At 39.7% G+C, this 15242-nt stretch overlaps 1 protein-coding gene across 6 annotated transcripts in view; it reads left to right on the top strand.

Moving 5' to 3' along the window:
• The window catches only part of scaper (S-phase cyclin A-associated protein in the ER), a 71062-nt gene that overhangs the window by 32928 nt on the left and 22892 nt on the right, over window positions 1-15242 (top strand). For all 6 annotated transcript variants that reach the window (XR_008570430.1, XR_008570431.1, XM_054776534.1 and 3 more), the window contains 4 exons: window positions 1121-1257; window positions 4929-4988; window positions 5805-5931; window positions 14321-14436. Coding sequence is in view for 4 of the 6 variants with exons in the window: in XM_054776534.1 (XP_054632509.1) it covers window positions 1121-1257; window positions 4929-4988; window positions 5805-5931; window positions 14321-14436 (440 nt within the window). In the remaining 2 variants the exon portion in view is untranslated. The remainder of the gene's footprint in view (window positions 1-1120; window positions 1258-4928; window positions 4989-5804; window positions 5932-14320; window positions 14437-15242) is intronic.

Below are 15242 nucleotides of genomic sequence, written 5' to 3'. Positions count from 1 at the left end.
TGAGATACGGCCATTTTTGGTATTTGTGCGTATAACTCCACAAAAAATGGTCAGAGCACTTGGAAAAAAAATATAGGACAAGTTTACAACAGGTTCTACAAAATTTCAAAGACTGATCCAAAAAATGTAGCTTTATTATTTTTGGTGTGAATCACAATATGGGGGGGAAACTATGGCACTTGGCAGAATTCTGCACTCTCCTAGTGCTTCTCTAGTTCATTCATTTTCCATGACGCTTGTCCTCTGGATGAGCATGGAGAATGCTATTAAGGATCATGGCACCATCTGGATCAAATTCTGATTAATATTGGCTGCCATTGCCACAGATTGTAACTCAGGACGGGCATAGTAATCATAATACTGATTTGGTAGTTTGTGTGAAATTGATAGTTTATTAATCATGTTTTGAATCTGGCAAATTAAATGCACTACTTGCCTGCAAACAGAGTTTTGTTAAACATTTTATTGTTCCGCTTTTTGTTGCTAGTCTTTTTTTTTTTTTTCATATATAATCTTTCATGTATAAGCTATATTTAGTGCAGGTTATCTATTCATGATCTTTTTCGCACCTTTTACTCAGCCAGTAACATCTGTACATCCTCCATTCATCCAACAGGTGCAACAACACCTGTGACCAAAGGCTATGACATCCCACACACAAGTTTAGCTTGGCTGCTTCTTCTTCTTTTTATCTGTGAGGTTATCCTATCCTCTGGTGTAATGGATGACAGGATAATTGGCAAATTAGTTTCTTGCAAGTGCATTGTGTCATTCGAAACATTCCACTGTCTCCTAGCGTAAATATCGAAATGGTCTTGACATTTGCAAGCCACAAAGTAACACCTCGGGCCCTAAAGCAAGTCCATAGGTGGGAGTGGTTTCAAAAGACTAGGAGGTAATTACAGGATATGGTGGTGTGACATCTACATATACTGGAATTATATTTGCTACTGTATTTCCATAGCACTGTAATCAGTTAAATGTCTTGTTAGGTGTCATTTCCTAACAATTTTATTGACACACAAAATAAATCAGTTTTTAGTAGATGGTTGTAGAATTGGTTGTTATAATCAAACTTCTAGCATATTTCCCAGTAAAGTACCACTTGTCTCTCCTTTAGGAGCACCTTTCCTTGAAGAAATACATTGTGGACATCATGACTGATGGTTCAGTTTCCTCTGAGAGCGTAAAGGACGGGGAAGAGAGGCAAAAAGCCCGCAAGAAAGCGAAGAAGCTCCGTGCCAGAATGAACTCTAGGTCAGTATCTATTTTTACTCTCAGTACATTTACAATCGGTCTATTCCATCTTCACACATACTGTATATGTGAAGGCCCTGTTTTCATGCACTATTTCTAATTTAATCGTTACGCCATATGCTGTGTGCCTCTGAAACGCTAGATGGCGCTTATATGCTTTCAGCGCGGGTAAATGTGTGGCTTTTCGGGTTTGACCTATTAGATCATATCAAAATAAAGCCTGTTGGCAACTCGTCGCAAATCAGTCACAACGAACACTGACATGAACGAATTAACAGCTCAGTAATGTCGTACTTGCTGTATTCTTTAATATCGGTACATATTAGCTGTACTATAGCTCTTGTAGCTATGATGATTAAAACGGAGAGGCTCTCAAATGAGTGCGATGTCTCCTGGGATTTAACTGGTTTACAGTGGCAAAGGTATAGACGAGTGTGTTCAAGCTACAGTGTTAAGCTGTGGGCTGCACCAAAATCATCAATGACATCATGCAATTAATGTTGGACATAAACATACAATATTCAGCGATTAAATAAGCTCAAGCAAAACTCTACACCAGGCGTAGGGAACGTGAAAATATAGCTATTTTGATGACTGCATCTGGGTGTTAGACATTTGTCAACATGGTAAAACAATTTTATAAATTTGTTGACATTTTAGAGTAAAACATTACAGAAAACACTGTGTTAAAAATAAAGTTCAAAATATAAATGTTTTTTATGCATTTTAATGCATCCATCTATTTTATACCGCAAAAGCGGGTGGCCAGAGCCAATGCCAGCTATCCTTCCGATATTTTCCGGTGTATATTTTCCATCCATATATTTTCACCACCTGAAAACTATGCACAAACTACAGTACGAGGAGTGTGTGAAGCTGTGGGGTGAAACAGCCCCGGCTGCACGACTCCACAAAGCTCCTGCCACAACACAAAGCTCATTGCTTGCTTCTTTTTTCTGTTGTGTTCCTCGTGAAAGGAAAAGTGCAAAGTGGTGTGCTATTACTAAAGCGGTGGCCTACTACATTGCTAGAAATATGGTCCCCATTGCAACAGTGGAAAAAAACGGATTTAAAAACCTGCTGAAAACAATGGACTCGTGATTGCCAGTGAGCTTTTATTTTCATTTTGCTAGTACGTTGGTTGAACCTCCTACCAAAAAATGTGTAGCACAGTGCTTGACAGTCTCTTACTTTTAGCTCGCTTGCTAAGGCTTCTCAACTTAACTACTGTATCAATCAGTGGACTTATGTGGTAGTCAGTTTGAACCCTCTGTGTGCATGGCTGGACTGCAGGGATGACCACAGTTAGACATATAGGTTTACTTGGAAATAAATTACTACTTTTCAGAAAGTACGTGCTTGTTTTGGAAATGTCTTTTGTTTTTTGTTTTCCCTTCACATATGTAGGTAAGCCAGCATCGCTGCCAGACAAAGCAAAGGAATCTGTTTGTGCAGAATGAAAAAGTCTCATTTCTTTTGAGATGTTTCTTTTTGGTGACGATATATTAATGGTTAACTTGCTGCGGGGGGAAGAGACGTGTATGTCATGTCTCAAAGAATGCAGGCACGCAAACACTGGCTTTCCCTTCCTTCCTCGCACTTATCCAATCACAAGTCAAGTTACAGAAAGTCTGATATTTTTAACTCTTTTCAAAAATGCGCATTGTCCCCCACTCGGGTGTTAAAAAAAATACTCAAGCATTGTGAAGGGAGCCACAACAAAGAGGCTGATGAGCCGCATGCGGCTCCAGAGGCTCAGGTTGCCGACCCCTGCTATAGCTGGATCTGCCTAGCACCATCAACGTTATTCTCTGCCTGGGGGGAGCAAAAGCAAAATGTAGTAGTCGTCGTCGCCTCTCACGAAGTCTGCCATGATTAGTGATCATTTGCTCTTGTTGGCGGAAGTAGAGTTCGTTGCTATGGGCTCTATGAAATCAATGCGTCCAGGAAGGAAGTTCTGGTAATGCTGACACAGATGACAAAAGCAATCCAGGATTTTTGGCTGAGATAAAAGGCTCGTACAGGTCGGGGGAAGATGCTCTTATGTACATCCTAACTGTCCACAAGGTAACATTAATGACCCTAATTTATGGCCACTTTGAGCGATTGCACAACAGACCTGCAAATCGGTCTCTCGGGCCCAGCCCTCCACCTGTAAAGAGGTTTCCTCCAAATTGCTGCCGTGCCGTTCTCAGCACCTCTCTCTCTCTCTGTATAAGATGCATGTTGAAGTATGTATGAGCCCTTCCTATTTTTATATTTTGAAGCTATCGATTTTTAAATGAAATATCAATCAATACTAACCAACAAATAGGGGGTGACTTTGCTGTGTGTCAGAACCTGGTCCTGAGCTCACTTAATTTAACAACTGACAGTCAGAACACAGATAGGAGAGAGGAGGCGTGGTGGTTTTCGTTTGTTTTACAAAATGTCATATTTTTGTCATCTTAAGTTGATGATATGTGGCCCTTGGTGGAAAAAGTTTGGACACACCTGCTTTAGAGTGTCTACGGTACTTGCCCATTTGTCCTGAAAAACATGTCAAATGTCACTGATGTACCAGAGAGAGAACCTTTTAGCTCACAATCTCTGTTCTAGTTCCTTCCGAAGGTGTTTTGTTTTGAAATCAGGGCTCTCAAAATTCTACATAAATTCAATCATGCCTTTATAGACCTTGCTTTCTGCACTGGGAAAAGTGCCTTGCCCTTGCTGTTCCAACAAAGACAGAAGTACACAATTGCCCAATATGTTTTTGTCGGATAAAGAATTAAATGGAATTTATCTCAATGCCTGATTTATTAAGAAATTGATTAACAGGAACTCCCTCAAACTGTGGTCACTCAGTACTTGGTAGTGGCTACTTCTGACAGTAATTGCAGCTACTTCTGCAATTGCTACCTCTTAAACCTGAAAAGAGTGTTGTGGGTTTATGTCATTACTCTCAATAAATGAGGCACTTTCTGTATATTATAGAAGTCTCGCACAACCCACAAGAATATACAGGATTTTTATTTTTGAAGTATTTTTAAAAATGCCCTTTGAGCCTTCCAGTGTGTTCAGTAAATGACCATAAGCTGTCAAGTTGATTGTTATTTAATTAAAAAATAATAATAATTGTGAGATTTTCAGTGAGACGACCTGTCATTTTCCTGGAAGAGTGTGATCTTATCATTGTAGAAAAAGCTAACTGTAAGGAGCTGTTACCAATAGTTCTTCATCATGTCCTGTAAAAGCTTGATACAATCACACACACATCTGTAATTTGTTTTAGAGAGTTTGGCATATATTCTACAGAGCCATTGCTCCCCTAATGGCTGTGACTTTCCAGGAGGTCACATTTTCAAAACACTGTAAGTAATGCTTGTAACCTACTTCACCTGCTTATTATAAAAATACAGAATTAGAGCAGTGTTGTGATACAGAGATGACATTAACATTAGCATTTAATCTTGGTTTCAGTCAGTGCCGGCAAAATGCTCCTTCCCCGTGAGCCACAGTGGTGTCTGATTATTTTAGGGCGAGCTCCTCAGCTGACAGGCCAAATAAACAGACTCAGCTTGAACATTTTCTTTCCTTCACACTTTCATCTGATGTGTGCTTTACTGGAAGGCCAAACACTCCCCCTCTACCCCCAAAGACTCAAAGACTTCTCTCTACTTTTGCCCCTGCAGAGCAAAGCAATACGAGACGTCATTTCAGACGCAGGTTCCTGACTCCCCGTACAAGGCTAAGTAAGTGCTTTTCTTTTTTTTCTTTTTTTTTTTCCTTTGGCGTACATTTTTTTACCCCCATATTAGGAAACCAGCAAAACCTCGGGCTGTGATTATTTTTACAATTTCATTCAGATTTTTTTTTCATTCAGTCTAACAGTGCACATCACCATAAGGAAAGGTAAAAAAATAAATGAATAAATACAAATATTGGAACATTTGACTTTCTTTTCATTCTTTATTTGGAATCAAAATTGTATATTTTATTTATTTTATTTGACAACAATTTCAAATATCATATTTAAGATCAAGATAAATATCATTGTCCCATGACTGGAAAATTCTATTGCTATCCATTCAATGATAATAGTAATAATAAGAAGAAATGCCAAGAATTTTTTTTTTAAATAGCTCTACACCACAGCAATGCAGTCAATGTCCCTGGTACCTTGTGTTCTATAGCATGGAGCCCCCTTTTAATGAATAGTCATCAAAAGTAAAAAATAAAATGTATCAATACGTCAAGTGTTACAAACACTCGGAAAATGACAAATGTAAAAATTAAGGAGTTGGTTAAAAAAACAGTCATTCTGTTTGTTTCTTTGTGGCACTGACTCCCATTATTAAAACTAATTTTCAAAATGTTTTATATAATTAGATTAAATAAATTGCTTAATTACAGTAATTCCAAGATTCCCTTAATTTGTTGTAATTTGCTGCACTAATTTCTGTCAACTTCATGAGTGAGTCAAGGTAAAATTAATAAATCCTATTAGGTATATTCAAATTGAAGTTATATTGAACTGTTGCTCAGATGTTTTTCCTTTTTATATTCAGGTTGCAGCGCCTTGTGAAGGACCTTGTGAAGCAGTTGCAGGGCCAAGACAATGGGCAGTGGGCCAACAACAAAGTGTCCGGTCTCGACCGAACTTTAGGAGAGATCTCACGCATCTTGGAGAAGCAGGTAGACCTAGCAATGTGATTGGATTATATCAATTTGGTATTCAATTACACATATAATATACATCAAATGCAATTCAGTGTTTTCTGTGTTGCCTTTACTGCCTCCCTCCTGGCCTTTAGTGATCGCCGCACTCTTTTAGCTTGGCTGTCGGCTCAACCGTCTGCAGCCAAATGCAGGTCAGGCCAGACGCTGGGCATGTCTCCTCGGCCATTAGTTGTGTTTGGCTTCGTCTCCCTCTGTCTCACCCTCCCAAGTATCACTTACTCTAAAGCCACTTGCCTTTGGTTATTGGCTAATGAAGACCATGTTAACCATGTTTTGATTGTGCACCTGGTACCAATAGAGGGGCTTCCTGGCACGAGAGCGAGCACTGTCCCTATGTCTTGCTTGGCTTGTACCACTCCAACACGCTAGTTTAAACAATGGTCAGTTGACTTTTTTTTTGTGTGTGTGTTTCTGCGAGACATTGAATGAATAGTTGTCCAGCCACACAGTTATTGAACTCCAAATGCATGTGTCCCATGGCAAATTTTTTCAATTCAATTACAAAGAAGTTGGTAAATTCAGCAGTATTTTTGCCAAGCAATTTCCATGGTAATGATTGTTACATCATACCATATTAGTGAAACAGCGTGTAATTTGCTAATTAATTAAATGAAGAAAATAATTGCAACACAGTACAATACAGTTTTTAGGAGATTCCTCCTGCTTTTTGTAATCCACTTTTTTTTTTTTTAAATACTGCGATTCATCCCATGTAAGTCATTAATTAATTGAACAAACAATTATCTGTCGACCAATCAACAGGTAGCCACGTTTTTAGCTCTATCATTATCTATGGAGCACAGCGGGCCTGTCTCCATCACTGGTGACTTCAATGCTAGAATGGGTGCTGACCATCCTGGCATTCTTGTTTTGGACACCTTGGTGTTGGCAAGATCAATGAGGCAGCACGTGCTACAATGTTGCTTGTATCAACACCTATTTCCAGAAGAAGCTGCAGCACAAACTGTCAGGGAGATACCCATGCTCAATGCACTGGAATCAGCTAGACATGGTCATCGTCAGGCGAACAAGCCTCAAAACTGCTTCTCACTTGCTCACACTACAGTGAAAAGATCAGACTAAATCGGAAGAAATTCTATCATACAAAGAAAGAGGGAATGCCACACATCAGCACCACAAGTATGAGAGATCCAGGTAAAGTTTCAGAGTTTGCCAAGTCTTTTGAGGTTGCTTTTTCTGTAAATCAGGGGTCACCAACATGTCGATCGCGAGCCACCAGTCGATCTTTGGGACTTTGTCGGTCGATCAGAAGAATATTAGAAAAAAATCTATTAGCACGTTAGTGCCCTCCCCTCTCGGAGAGTGACCAACAGGCAGGCATTTTGTCCACTGAACACACCGTACGCCTCGCCGCTCTCAAGGCACGCAACCTACAAGCCCCAGCCAGGAGCCCAGTCCCCAAAACCTGGCCGGAGGTACCAACACCAGCTTGCCTTGTCACGCAAGCGACAAGCGTACACAGGTTAAGAGAGGGGGAGAGGAGTGACAGAGCGCAGCGATGTTCCTGCATTCACAACAGTAATTATTGCACGTTAATATGGCGCAAAATCTGCGTTGCAACCTCAAAATTAAGGCAGAAATACAGGGTCAGGCAAAATGATCTGATACATTTGTAGGTTAAATAAATAGCAAATAAAGTAAAGAAACAAAGTGTTTTTATTTTTGAAAAGTACATATAATGCCATTTTTTTCATATAATGTCATTCTGTTTTACTATGTTTTAAAAATTAAATCAGTCAAATGGGATCCATTATTGTCCACACACTCAATGCAGATCCAGTAGAAGTTGGTAACCCATAACAAGATCGTTTTTCGAGCTGGTACGGGATCATGTCTACCAAGATTGAAGTGCAAACGGAATGCTCGTTGTGTTGCAGTTACAGATTTGTTTGTTTTGATAAACGTTTCCACAATGAAAGCTTGATGCTCACCAGTCCAATTCGTGGCGGCAACTGAAAAGGAAACGAAAAACATTGGCATTATAAAGAAATAAAGCAAAATGGCATTATATGTACTTATCGAAAATAAAAACACTTTTTTTGTTTCTTTACTTTATTTGCCTTTTATTTCACCTACAAATGTGTCAGATCATTTTGCCTGACCCTGCATAACTCCATAGACGAGCGCCTAAAAAAAAGATCTTCGAGCTGCAGCGACGCGGCTCATAAGGGCTTCACCAGCTCCTCTCTCCTCAACCACCATCGTTTGCCCACGACAACAAGCCAAATAGAGTTACACAGATCCACAAAAATAAAATTAAAAATTAAAAAAAAACAGCATATTGGGGGAGTAGAGCTTGAGCAGGTTCACAGCCAAAACCAGAGATCTTGGCCTCAAAAAGTTTTAGTGACCACTGCTGCTTGTGTATAGTTACTGTACAAAACAGTTGGAACATGTTCCAACAAACTTTGACCTGTGTCAATGGAATAAATCAGTGGGATACAATAAGGATACGTGAACTCAACATTTGGGTATTTATAATTTACAGTTGCATAAACTTACAACTTTGATTCTATTAAGTGTTAATTTGAAACTAGCGTTTCAGGCCTCTTTCATATATATACTGTAACTCTAAAACCCACATTAATTTGAGCAGTAGGAAGGCATTTAAACACCTGCCACCATGTTTATGATGAGGAGAATATACAGCTCACTTCCTGTAATGAGGCATAAATTTCCTGCCAAGTTGAGGTTTACGCCATTATACCATCCCAGTGTGTATCAGTGGGCGTTAGGATAAAAAGATTATTGAGTCCCATCAGTGACAACGGTAATAGCCGGAGACGCTGTTGTCCAATTTCCCTAGAGACCTTGAAATACATGGTTGAAGTGGGTAGTAAGTAGAGAGGAGGAGTCCAGTGTGATGTGAGTAGCTCACAAGCTGTCACTACATGAGGAGCCCTCCTCTCAGCTCCGCCCACACTTTAGCAGGCGGTCAAGGGTCAGTGGGCCACAAGAGATGTGCTCCATTCACCAGTAGGGTTGCTAGCAAAGAAGCAAATGAAGGGACAGTGGGGTTCTTTGACTTTGTCTTACACTTTGGTTTAAAAGCTCATTTGGTCAAGTTCTGCTCCACCATCACATCATAGAAACAGAGCGATGGGGAAGCATGACTGGCAATGAGGCAGTCGGAGGAACACTTTCCTCTGTAATCCCTGGACAAAGTCAAATAAATAGAGTCTCCGTCAGCATGGCTGTCTGGCCCCTGAGTCACTTCAAGTCTGGACCGTTTAGATTATTTGACCTAACAAGCATCTCTCATGTCACTGACTCACCTACAGATTTGTTTTTCTCCCCGTATCTGATTCAGTCTCCACTTTCTCTGCTAAATCTGTAGACAACACCCGACACTGCCCTCCTGCACTGCTGTTTGAGCCCCACCCCTTAACTCTCCCCCGCTCACGAGGTTACGCGTCGTCTCTCTCTGACCCTGGCCTGTTTCTCCCTCTGTGGCCTCTAATGGTTTATTTAGTGTCAAACCTGATTCTAGCAATACTCGATGTGATTGAGAAGCATAATTTTCCTATGTGCTGCTGTGTTTTTTTTTTCCACACACACTTACCTTATTATTAGGTACTGCACCACGTGTTTATTGCTGTTTTTATTAAAAAAAACAAAACAAAAAAAAAAACAGAAAATGTCAAGAATACAGAGCTTTGAATACCAGAAAGTATGGGCTCTATTTACATTTTCAGTGCCAGCGGTCAGAGCGTTTTTTGTGCCGAGTAAGCCATGGCACAATTGGAACCTGGGAGGTGGGCTGTGGGAAGAGAAGTTTGACAGCAAAGTTCTAACACGCTCACTAACATCATAAATAGTTCCATTTCTTTACATGTTAATCATACATGCAGAAAATAAGAAATTGTGTGTTTTTTGACGGTGCATTGCACTACCAAAAAAGCATACTGACAAGTTTAAAATGAAAATAAATTGCTTGCTTAAAGCACCTCAAACACATTTCCAAAATTAAGGACATTTTTTTCAGAACTTAGCATTTGCATTAACGTCTGCTATTATAAAACTTTAGCATAAACCGAGATACCGCTAATGTTTTTCTTTATGCTCTAGTAGTGTTGTAGGGGAATAATCTCTTTTAATGTGCAGAATTACGGTTTCCATTCCAGTGTATTGTTGGGCAGAATAATGCTGTCTGAATGACTTGTGCTTTGACAGAAGTCAACAGAGATGTAGCTCAATTTCACATAGCTGATGTCATGTTGTCAGAGTTGAGTGCTGGTGCACGCCATTTTATCTCAGTTGCTCCACCAAACAACCAATTTGTGCAGCCAATTATTGGAGCTTTTAGCAGCCCTTTTTTTTCTCAGTGGGCATAAGTTGCCAATATATTGTAGCTGTCGTTCCAAAATAATTGATTTTACCTTCATCACAATACAAAATGGGTGTAAAAATAGTGACTGTGTGGTTTCAGTGGCAGCTTTGATTTTGGAAGTGTATTTTGAGAATAATCTCTGTTTTCCTAGTTGACTCCACTTGAAATTATAGTTTGTCTAAACTACTAAACTCCAAAATGTTTACTTACTTATTGTGGTTTATAGCCAACTGGGCTTCAGAGCTTAGTTTAGGCTTGTCGTTTAAGGCTGTAAAATGCCAATCTATTTGACTCCTTTCACTCTGTTTAAATGACTCCAAATGCAAAAGAGTGAGGCTTGAATCCAGCCTTCAGTGAACTTGATCACTTGCTCGTCCATCTGCTGGTCAGACGGGACTGCCAAAGCTCTTCCCTCCTCTTGATGTAATTAAAGTGTCTGGTGGGAGGAGCATGCAAAGTGCAATCTGGCTGGTCTACGGACACTGGAGCAGGAATGACCAGCTGCTACAGCCTTCCCATCACCTGGGGTAACAATAGTTGACCCTGGCCAGTAATTGAATAAGATTCTCCTTCTTGTATTATTCAGGAGCCATCCTTCTAACTGGGGTCATAATGATTGGCCTTTTGTGGTGTGCTGCCAAAAAATAATAAATTAGCTACTCATTCTTTATTGTTATTATTATATATAACTTTGGGGTTAAAAAAGTAACTGGAATAAATTAAAAGGAACCTTGAATTGAAAAGGGAAAGAATTATGTTTTGGCTTATTGTATTAAAGCTGCTGTATGTCATGGATAGGTAGCTGCTTAGAGGGCGCTATCTCAGCATTATATCCCACCCTCTGCCTGTTTTTTTACATCCCACGTAACACACACGCATGGGCATTAGTTGTGCTTGTTGTGAGCTAATGATAGCGATTTGACAAAGTGTGGCTACTAACGTTAGCTACTAACTAATGAATAGCCTATCGTAACAACAGCATGACTGAAAATTGTGTTTGTGCGCGTGTGCCAATCATCTTATTCAGGCCAATGACAATTTACACCAATTTTATGCAATTTAATTTGTAATTGTGAAAACTATAGACATTTTTTCTTCAATTTGTTCTTTTAAACCACTATTGGTAACATATGCTAGCCGGTGGTGGTGGTGTCTTACATTTTTTTGATTGAAAAAATAATAAAGTAATCGTGACATACAGAAGCTTTAATTTATTGTATTCCTGTGTGAGTGAAGTAACACCAAGCTATCAGTAAAATTAGAGTACATTGTATGAAATGCTAACGAGCCCTCTTTTCCATAGTCCCCTTTTTCTTGTTTGCAACGTGTATTTGGACATGGGGACACAAAAGTGGAAAGTCAGGCTATTGTGAGAGAGTATGACAGCCTTGACAGGTAGTTTGAACTTAATCCTTTTTAAGTCTGTTTTGCTCCATCTTCACAACAGATAAATCTGTCAGAATAACAGAAAAGTTAGCGACTAGCTGCACATGTTCTTGTGTGGTTTCTACTGGAGAAGGCCAGGACTGGGCAGGTCCCATTTAGCCTATTATTCAATACTTTTTGATAAGCTGCTATGAAAGAGGTGCCTTTTTTTCTAAGGAACTTTTAGGTAGGTGTGTTGATGGGAGGGTTAAGCCAAGCTCAGTGTCTGAAACCCAATTGATTAGGAATGGAAACTGCTGGCAAGGCCTAATGAGACATTTTGCAAAACACAGTCCAAGCTGTCTCTGAATATTTTCTCATTATGTTGGATGCTTAAAAGTCTATAGTGTGTTTGTCTAGGTTTTTGTGTCCGTGTCATGTTCGTGTACAACACCGGAATCAAGGAGCCAGTTGCTTTCTTGAGTGACAGATGAAGAGCTTATCTGTAATTTGGCAAAGCGATTCACTCCCAATGTGTTCAGGCTTGTAGGCAACTTCCCATCTACGGAACAAAAGCACTGTGAAGTGGCTGGATATTAGTGCTGTCATAGCACTAAGGAGTCTGTAACCTCATTAGGTGGAGGGGTGACCTTCAGTATAACATGGCTCGCTAGAGTCATTCAAAGTATGGGTTGTTCAGCTTCAACACCCTACAGCTCTTTTTCTCCAAATCAACCTAAATACAAACTGACTGTGAATGTTACAGCCTTGGGATATCTAAATACTTAGTTACACTTCATCAGCAGCGATTGTTTTTCAATTTGCAAATTAAAAAAAAAAGTTCTTTAAAGTCAAAAGTTTTCGCTCAAGGGCAGAGGCTGAGAGTATGGAGGCAAGAAATTACATTTAATATTCCAAATTGACCCATACAGTGGTGTGAAAAAGTCATTTCCCCCTAAACCTAAACTGGTTGGGCCACCCTTAGCAGCAACAACTGCAATCAGGCGTTTGAAATAACTTGCAGTTGGTCATTCTCCTTCAGGATTTTTTTTGGTAGACAGCAGAATTCATGGTTCCATTTATCACAGCAAGTCTTCCAGGTCCTGAAGTATCAAAACATCCCCAGACCATCACACTACCACCACCATATTTTACTGTTGATAAGATGTTCTTTTTCGCCAGATGTAATGGGACACAATGTTTTCTGCCAAATTGAGACAAGCCTTAATGTTCTTTTTGTTCAGCAGTGGTTTTGGTCTTGGAACTCTGCCATGCAAGCTGTTTTTGCCCAGTGTCTTTCTTATGGTGGAGTCATGAACGCTGACTTCAACTGAGGCAAGTGAGGCTTGCAGCTCTTTGGAAGTTGTTGTGGGGTCTTTTGTGACCTTTTGGATGAGGCATCGCTGCGCTCTTGGGGTAATTTTGGTTGGCCGGCCACTCTTGGGAAGGTTCACAACTGTTGCACGTTTTTGCCATTTGTGAATAATGGCTCTTGTGGTTGGCTGGAGTCCTAAAGCTTAGAAATGGCTTTATAACCTTTTATAGACTGATAGATCTAAATGAATCTCAGTTATGTTTTAACACAGAGGGTTAATCACCTTTTCACAGAGGGCCATGTAGGTTTGTATTTTTTTTTTCTCCCTTAATAAAGAAAAGATTCATTTATAAACTGCATTTTGTGTTCAGTTGTGTTGTCATTGACTACTATTTTAATTTGTTTGAGGATCTGAAACATTATAGTGTGAAAAATATGCAAAAAATAAGAAATCAGGAAGGGGGCAAACACTTTTTCACACCACTGTATATAGGTGGTCCTCGGTTTATGGCATTCCATGTTGCCCATAAATTAATTCAAAATGTAATTTTGGTCCGTCGACACAAGATTTGCTTGAGAACTACAGTAGTTACATCGTGATGTACTGTGCCACGGAAGAATACAGTATGTGCTCAATATTGTCCACAATATGGCTCAATCGCTTCACTGTTGCAACCTTTATTAAGAATAAAGATCATATTATAACATCTACACGGATGTTGTGAGGATGGTGATTGACAGGAGGTGATTGATCTAAAATCTCTTTATTGCGCTCTCTGCATGCAGCCATCCTCCTTTGCCCTCCTCCTTTGTGTTTAGTATTACTACTGTATTGTATGCCCCTTATGTTTTCTGTGTATAGTGTGAGTGACAGGTATAATTTAGGTATTTGAATTACACCAAAACTTGACTTACATCACATTCTACAAACAGAACTTGCATGTAATCCGCAGGCCACCGGTATGTTGCCACTTGAGTTATAATTCTGTGATCTGCATTTATTACTCTTTGTTTGACATTTTCTTACTGTCTCCTTGACCAAGGCCCTCGTTAAGACCACCCTGGTGCTAATCACAGCCTGTAGCCTTTTGCCTTCTACCAAAACTTGACTACTGTTGTCTGGATCAGACAGTGCACTTTTGAGATTTAACAGGAATATATTAGGGATCATTTTGTTTTGGATTTCAGTCCTGTGCCCCGTTAGAAGAAAGGGGGGTTCCCTCTCTAGTGAGAGCCATGCCTGTCTAATCAACGGCTCACTGACCACTAAATGTACCTCTGATTCTCTGACTCCTCTGTCTCTGCCTCTACAGAACAACGCAGACCAAGTAGCCTTCCAAGTGGGCGGCGGCCTATCAGCTCTGGAGCAAATCCTGCAGGTTGTCACTGCCGCTTCATCAGCTACTGCCCTTCCCCGTATTCCACTCAAGTTAGTACCACATTTCAATTGTACACACTTAATTTATTTATGATGCTGTGTTGTGGTTTTGGGCTCCAATTGAAAAATCGTTGTATCTGAAATATTTAGAAGGGTGAGCTGTCTTACTTAAAGCTTACGATAGGAATAGCTCAATACATTTCAATTTGAATTTGGACTGGCAAAAGACGTCATTAGATGGTTGGAATTGGGCCTTGTGCTAATCTGAGCTGAGTTTTTTTTGTTTTTTATTAATGGGTATGTCTTACCAATGGCTCTTTGCTTGTACTGTATGTGGCGACACTATGCTTAATTTTCTTGCTATTTGTTTATTGCTGTTGCATAAATTGAGTTCATCTCTACAAATCCACTAAATCACTGGTGTATGGTGACCTCTTCTCAATAAATATACTTAAATTTAGAAATTTACTTTAGCAACACGAGTCCCATTTGTTATTTAAAGTACAGAGAATTTTTGAGTTGTGGGTCTGGTGTTGGCCGGGCCTGCCAGTAGATAACATCAGAGGGATTGCCCTACTGGCTGGTAGATCTGTGTAATGGAGCAGAATGGCCTTGTCGTTCCATTCATTAGCATTTACTGGACCCTGCTAATGGACAAATTCTTATATTTATAAGGCTTTTAAAGGGCGTCACGTGTCTATTGATTTTTTTTCTTTTACTCTTTCATCCATCATCATAACCTGGTGGAATTCTTTTATTCTATGCAGAAGATTTCCTTGTTAGTAAATGTAATTAACCTAACAAGTCTTCTTTAACAACTTGTTTGCTTTGTTCTTTGTCATTTGAGTGCGGAAGAC

The sequence above is a fragment of the Dunckerocampus dactyliophorus genome, chromosome 5, assembly GCF_027744805.1.
Source record: "Dunckerocampus dactyliophorus isolate RoL2022-P2 chromosome 5, RoL_Ddac_1.1, whole genome shotgun sequence".
Lineage (NCBI taxonomy): Eukaryota > Metazoa > Chordata > Actinopteri > Syngnathiformes > Syngnathidae > Dunckerocampus > Dunckerocampus dactyliophorus.
This window is presented reverse-complemented; position numbering and strand designations above follow the sequence as displayed.